At 40.0% G+C, this 7,303-nt stretch overlaps 1 protein-coding gene across 2 annotated transcripts; it reads right to left on the bottom strand.

Moving 5' to 3' along the window:
• Positions 1-767: 767 nt before the first annotated feature.
• LOC145479382 (trypsin-1-like) lies at positions 768-5,955 on the bottom strand. Of its 2 annotated transcripts, XM_081457734.1 has the most exons (5): positions 5,323-5,954; positions 4,542-4,703; positions 4,101-4,130; positions 3,827-4,025; positions 771-1,699 (listed from the first exon to the last, which is right to left on the bottom strand). In XM_081457734.1, the coding sequence occupies exons 1-5, from the start codon at positions 5,375-5,377 to the stop codon at positions 1,162-1,164; spliced, it is 984 nt and encodes a 327-aa protein (XP_081313860.1). In that variant the 5' UTR covers positions 5,378-5,954; the 3' UTR covers positions 771-1,161. The 2 variants fall into 2 exon arrangements, with proteins under 2 accessions (XP_081313862.1, XP_081313860.1); XM_081457736.1 differs by lacking the exon at positions 4,101-4,130 and having other exon boundaries at positions 768-1,699; positions 5,323-5,955.
• Positions 5,956-7,303: the final 1,348 nt, after the last annotated feature.

Raw genomic sequence — 7,303 nt, 5'->3', positions numbered from 1 at the left:
ATGAGGTTCGTTTGGACTATGTCTCACCCAAATACCAACCATGGCTCGATCAAACTCTCCTGATACGTAACCAAAGTGAACTGAATATTATTTTATCCTGACAAGATTGCAGCGTTACGAAAATTTAAACTACGCGTGTTTAATTCAATTTCCGCAGATAACAAAAAAATGAATTTAGTGTAAAACTAGACTCTTCCCAAAGAATTCTTCCTCATGAGGCCATAAGATATTTTACCCGGAAATCAAATTCCTTCATGTACCGTGTTGGTGTTGCGAGATAATTGAGGGTTAGTAAACACAATAGCCTCCATTTGGCGCGAAAATATGCTTGGATATTTCTCCTTGGACATTATCTGATCGTATCGGATCATGTCCAAGCACAAATATCCCGTGAGCATATTGCCGCGTCAAATGGAGGCTATTGTTTATTTGCCACTCTCTACAAATATGGCAAGCGTGCGCTTGATTTTTTTGGGCGTTTTCATTTCTATTTTGGTCTAGTTTTCTATATATTGGCAGCGTTTTTAATAAAACAATTATTCCACTCGCGTTTGTTGGATATTTGATGGTTATATACTGTCTACTTTCTCATATATCCAACGGGCGCCAGTGGAATAATTGTTAAATGTTTTAATTTGGCTTTCTTACGGCTTATGGTTAACAGATATCTTCGAAATTAATAGCCATTATCTTAAACAGTTAAATGTTTTAAACAGTTAAATATGAATTTTTATTGTTTAAAAATGTCCAAAATGTATTTGTTTTCTGTAAAAGATATTTAAGGTCTTAGGTTCATTCTGGGATAGATATAGCTAGTACTAGGTCTCCGGGCTTTTCCCTTTACTACCAAGTCAAAAGACAAGACACGAAAAGGTCTTGACAAGAGATCTTGAGACTTTTACTTTCGGAGCTTAATTGTTTCACGGTTATCATATTTTATGGCTAACGGTTAAAAAGTTCCAATTTTCACGCCAAATTCTTAATTTTCTGGTCCGTTTGAAGGTTAACGGTTAACCCCATTGAGACCCTCCAAAGTTTGTTGTAAATACTTACATTAATAAACACTTGGACATAGATTAATGCTCTCGTTGTCTTTATTGGTCTACCTGGTATGTCTACATTTGTTTTTCTTCACAGCTGCGTCACTAATCTACTTTTTCTTTAGTTGCTGCTCATCTTATCCTCGACCCAGCTTTTCATGTTGCGCACCTTAGCATAGACGCCATAATAATTTGGTGCAGCGCAACCGTACCCCCAGCTAGTGGCTCCCTCCAGGTACCACTTGCCACCAAACTCGCAGACCATGGGACCTCCACTATCACCCTGACAGGCATCCACCCCTCCGGCGTCTAAGCCCGCGCAGATCATGGACTCGTGAATCTTGTCTGAACCGTAGGAGGCCTTGCATTTGGCATCAGAAACAATTGGTACTGACGCTTCCTGAAGGTAATCTGGTTGAGATCCCCCGGATGCTAATGTTCCCCAGCCTGTAATGTAGCACCTCTTGTCTGGTACCAGGGCATTGCCCGAGTCTGGGAGGCATACTAGCCCCACACCTGAACGGAGTTGGGCTGGAGTCTTCAATTTCAGGAGCGCTACGTCGTGTGCTAACCCCACGGGTGTATGGTAGTCCTCATGCATTATGATCTTTTCAACCTCTATTTCTTGTCCAATGTCGTTTATTTTGTAGGCACCCAACCTACCGAAAAGCAATGAATAAGATGATGAATTTCAAAAAATCGACACTTATGCACCCGGCAGGGCTCGAGACGGTTTCTTGCGTATGCAATGCAGTGGAACAACATATTTTTAACGAGTTATAGCCTAGCTAGAGCGAGGTACTGCAATTAGCCGGGGAAGAAATAACTCACTCAGTCGTCAGTTAGTCGTTCAATCAGTCAGTCAGTCGATGAGTAGTAGACCTTTTGGGGGTGGTAATCCCGCTGACCATGGTATTTCGAGAGAGGGTCGATATTTTCCTGACCATTGTGAACAAAATGGCTGCCAAAGCGATGAACTGATCTTAAGCAATTTGGAGTCGAAGAAGTACTCCCAAATTAGAGGCGACAAGTCGAATCTCCCGTAAGCCATCACCCAAAATGTCAAGCCTAGGAGGTCCCTTATGGGAGGTGGTCGCTTGCGAGAGCTTAGACCACATTGGGTCAAAATTTTGCCTCATTAGCATATGGTAACTGCAGAGACTGACCCCATGATTTAAATGTTTCTTTTTTATTAATGTGAAAAGTCAAATTCGAGAAAAAATCCGATATTTCCCATTGAGACATTTCCGTCTCTTGTACTACCCAAGAATGCGATCATGATACAACACCTTATTATCCAATTTTCTCTGTATTATCTGTCAAGTGGTCGCTTACGGGATGTTAAAAACAAAAGAAAATTTCAAACTTTTAGCTCTAAAAGTGGTCGCGGTCGCTTACGAGAGGTTCCTAATATAGTGATTTGACTTGGGAACGTTTGGCATTTTGGAAAGGGGTTGTCGCAACCAGAGGTTCGACTGTATTTGGTGTGCAACAAAAGTGGGCATAGAATTCGAACCATCGCTAACTTTGACGGCGGCTTTTAACCGAAGCTTTGCCAAAAATCATATGCGAGGGTTTCACGTTCGAGAAGTGTTTTTCTTTTCTTTCCACGAATTATTTCAGTCAAATTTCCACACCGTCTTATTTTCTTGTATAATTACATTACCTTTATTGCTTGAACATTTTTATTTTTTAACATCTATAGTAACATAGAGCATTCTTTAGTAACTGGGATAAAAAGGTTCCACACCAGGAATCGAACCGGGGACCTTCAGATTACCCTGCTGAAATCTTACAACTTGACCAATCCACAACTGATGAATTATTCATGAAGAAAAACATCGGTAAATTTACAGTTAGCTATAAACCTTCTCAGAGCGAGTTGTCGGGCGACTTTTACAGCGGGTAGCTATCAGAGAACGACATTCATGATAGGACGCTAGTAGATTTATATTAATCATGAGTATTTATAGTGGACGGGTATTTTTTCTGACGCCCCCGAGGACATTTGATCGCTTGGCGCGTACTCGTAAAAGTCTTCTGGCAAAGCGCATGGCTTGCAGTTCTAAAACCTTAGCGATTCGTCATTGTGGTAAGTTTGGGGCCTGCTCTCGTCCTGGGGGTGACTCCCATATAAAAAGGGCAGGGTGCTCGTAGTCCCCTCTAGGGGTTAAAATCGAGGTTTTAATATCTGTTAGAGTGTTCAGCCTCAAATGCTCCACAAAAGGAGCTTTTCCTTTTAGGGTATTGAACCAGAAAAATATGACAGGCGATAACGTATTGTTTCAGAATTGGTTCTATTTAAGGGTGAAAAACATTTCAAGCCACGCCAACAAAATAGGATCTGGGTACCTCGTAGAGGTTCTTTTCAAAATTTTCGACGAGTAATCCCGTTCTTTCTATATGGGGGTCCCTTCCCTGCTCTCGTGTGAATAATTTGTATCCTTTTTTTGTGGTGCAATGACGTATTAAAGATGTTTGTAATGAACTCAAGCCCTAAGAACAGAACCCTCGATATCAGCTAATTCTTAAGGCGAGCAGCCGTCAAATGATGTGTGGATTTGGTCTCGCCTGATAGGAATTAAGTTGATTATTAAAGAGCTGTTAACCATTGCTTACCGCTTAACCACGTCTCGCACAACCCAGACATGCCCTTGTCTTAAAGAATCTGAAGTGATGTCGACGGATAAAATGCTGTGATACTTTCCCTGCGACTCGCTTCTGGCTTAACAGTCCTCGAACTATCAAGCCAAACTACTGATCATGAATTAAGTAGAACCACAAACCTCACAACAATCCGGCTTGCACTTGTTCCTGCGACGCAATGAGAAGCAGTCAACACCCATCGCTCATGAATCAGAGATCCACCACAAAACTGTGATCCTCCTCCAGACCCGGCCAGTAGAGCCTGCCATGGCCAGCTGTCTTTTTGGGCCTGGGTACCACCCACGATACGAGAACCAGCGGGCTTGATGCCGCAGCCAGCTAAATAAAAAATAATAATGTTCACGCTTAAAAACAAGGAATGTCTTTTGCTTAAACAAGGTTTTATCGATTTACCTGGAGTCGGGGGACCAGTAGTCGGCGGAACTGCAGAAAAAGAAATGATAATAATCACAATAAACAACTAGGAATGTGTTTACTACAATTTGCACTTGAAATGGAATTTTTGCATCGGAAGAACTGCTACAGTAATTTAGTAGCATCAAACGACTGAATCGATACTGTTGTAAATATTTGACATTTGTATATATTTGACAAAAATCTTCCAAGGTCAGCTTGTGTTCTAGCTTATATCAAATACAACACCAGTTTGTAAGATGAGCTTATCAGAAAAGCGATTGTACTGACGCCTTCAGCTGCGGCAACGGGAAGAACAAACATTTTTATAAGGAGCAAGTGGCTTTAACCTCAAAGAGAAGAAATTTGGAGTATGTAAACAGGATGCTAAAAGATTATATTTTACAGTGAGAGAAATCAGCGCAAAAGCAAATGTTCTACCTGCCGGTGCGCAGTTTCCCCATTGTCCGTCATTGTCATAATTATCGGTCAGGCTGCACCATTCCCGGTGCCATCCATCAGTAGTGCAATCATGATATGTTTTACCACCGTACACAAACGGGAAATTACAGCAGTCTCCATTCTCTGTCTTACGACGGCAATCTGAGTGAAAGAATTAGTAAGTTATTACTACAAAAGACTTGATAAGTCGATGGGCACGTGGAACATTTTTCTCTGTTAGTGATTAATACTGGGTTTTGTACACTAATCAAACTTAAGAATCCTCAGCTGGTTACTCTAACAAGGGCGGGTTATGCATTTAAAAAATTTTTTCATAAAGGTGAAAAAAAAAAAAAAAAGAAAACTATTCTAAACAGATTTTAGCGATACTTTTTTTGGAACTAGCCAAAGCCCAGCCTTGACGGCTCAGAGCTTTCGTACCTCCGCAGCACGACGACTTCCTGGCAATCCTTCATAAAGATTGCTGAGTCCCTCGTCTAGTAAATTCATATCGAGGAAAACATTTCAGTGACCAGGTGGCTTTGAGAAAAATTGCGCCTTCCACTCTAAATCTTGAATCTCGTGGAGTAGTACTGTTTTCAGTGTTTTGATTTCCTTTGTAATTGAAAGGTTCTTTTTCATTATTTTACCTGTTTGATCAGTTAAAACGCCAGTCACTGAACTGGAAGAGTATCGAAAGAGCGTAAACCAATTGTGATTTAAAATGAAGCTAGGGAGATAACAGTTGAATTCAGAGACACAAACTCAGCAATGTACAAACCATTTGCAGCGGAGTACGTTAAAGCAGATAGCAGCAAAATTACCACGATATCCATCTTGATTGTTCTGGATTCAGCCTCAAATGAAAATGCCTTGAAGTAGGAAGATTTTTGGTTTATATAGTTTACTCACTCACTCAACTTGTAAAAACCATGTATTTTCAGCGTGTTTGTATATACTTAAAAGCCATTATGTAAGTTTGTTTAATTCTGTAAAGACAAGGAAGAGTTGTCAGCACGTTCGCAGAAAACTGTTTAAACATAAAAGAGGTGAGCCATTACGATTGTTTGAAGATTGTTATCCCCATCTTCACCGGCCTAACACTAATCTTAATCGTAACCCCACCTAGCCCTTATCTCATTACTCTACTCCTAGCCCTAACCCAAACCTAAGCCTTGCATTTGAACTGGGTTCAACAAGTGCCAAAACATTGTAAACTTAAAGTTGACCTTTTGGCCAGAATTCAGAACTCATTTACTGTCCTTAATTATTATTTGTACAGTTCTCAGAATTTTAAATGGCTCATAAAGGAAAATGTAAGCGGCTATAATTTGGTAAAATGACACAACATATTAAAAGAAAACAACTTTAATGGTGAAAAGCATAAAGTGTAAAATCGTTTACTTAGGCAGCAATTTAAATGGAGTTCCATCTAAATATTATCCTATGTACTTTAGTTGGCTTGTTTACTCCCGCATTAGCTTTAAGGAAACTTTGTTCTTATTGATACATCTCAAGTTTTCTTCAGTAAATTAGATGGTTGAGTTTTTGCGTTGTTTCCTAAATTACTTCCCTGATACGCGTCCTTAAGCAACATTCATTCGTAGAATATTTAGAATAAAACTAATTGGCTAGGTTATCTAACCCTGATCATAAGCAGAGTGTTCCATGCATACTTTCTTTTTTCTAGGTAGGAAATAGGTGATTGCAAATTGGAACAGGCCAGGGTAATGAAGGAGTTGATGAGAGTGGGGAGTTGATAACAAACCATCGGCAATCCAGATGGAGTGTAGAGACTCCAAAATATTAAGGCTCTGAGGCTCCTAACAATAAACATGCTGACTTTTCCTAGCAATGTTGCAAGTAATATTTAAACTGGCGAGTAATATCATTTCTGTTCTGCATGTGTACATGTCATACACAACATAGGATAGATCGAACTCCTAACTTGCATTAATTATCAGAAAAAGTTCCAAGGTAAGAGTCGTTGAATATATATATATATATTTTTATACACTTCAAGTTCACATCTTTAGGTTTGTTTAAAGTGCACCTAACCCCCCAATTTTTTTTTTCGCTAAAACAAATCCACTTGTCATTCGAAGCATTTGGGCGAAAAAAATGTTGAATTTGGTTGAATCTTCGATTTTCTATCCCCGTTCAAAGTCGCGCTTGAAGTGTTGGACGACCGCGTTTTAGGGAATCTGGGGCGGCGGTTGCTGATAAAGTCTATCCAGGAACCAAACACAATGGCACCTCAATCAGCTCTCTGTATTTGCTCGAGAAAATGGAAAACAAAACTAATCCTTTCAATATATTTTGGGACTAAAACGGCCAAGTTTTGTTCCAGAATCATTTCTTTTTCGTCACTGGAATCAGTGTTAAGTTTCGATTCGGAAGAATCCGAAATAAACTTCGATCGAGCACGTTCGAGAACTGTGAACTCACCTGCTGAGAGCTTTGAGAGCAATTTGCAATATTTCAAGCGACGACGGGGAAGATTTCTTTGCGGACGAGCTGCTTGTATATTAGAAATGGAAAGCTAGATACGAAGTGGAGGAGCAGGCAAACGAAAAGCAGTAAAGAAAACTCAAGACGATTTGTTCCCTGAGCGGTTCGCAGATAATGTTACGCGGTCATATTTTCGACGCTATTGCACAGATTACGAATACGAACTATTGCATAGAATGTTTGTCGCACTGCTGATTTCCAAACCTTCGAAAAACTCTTGCGTCTAACAGTTTTGTTATCATGTATTTCTT

This window comes from Orbicella franksi, chromosome 2, assembly GCF_964199315.1.
Source record: "Orbicella franksi chromosome 2, jaOrbFran1.1, whole genome shotgun sequence".
Classification (NCBI taxonomy): domain Eukaryota; kingdom Metazoa; phylum Cnidaria; class Anthozoa; order Scleractinia; family Merulinidae; genus Orbicella; species Orbicella franksi.
Note: the sequence above shows the minus strand (reverse complement) of the source record. Positions and strands in the feature narration are given on the sequence as shown.

Excerpts from the sequence above, each read along its gene's own strand:
- LOC145479382 (XM_081457734.1), bottom strand. The coding sequence starts at position 5,377 with ATGGATATCGTGGTAATTTTGCTGCTATCTGCTTTAACGTACTCCGCT. Across the intron at positions 4,131-4,541 it reads GGGAAACTGCGCACCGGCAG|TTCCGCCGACTACTGGTCCC; the intron begins GTAGAACATTTG and ends CTTTTTCTGCAG. Across the intron at positions 1,700-3,826 it reads GCAAGCCGGATTGTTGTGAG|GTTGGGTGCCTACAAAATAA; the intron begins GTTTGTGGTTCT and ends GCTTTTCGGTAG.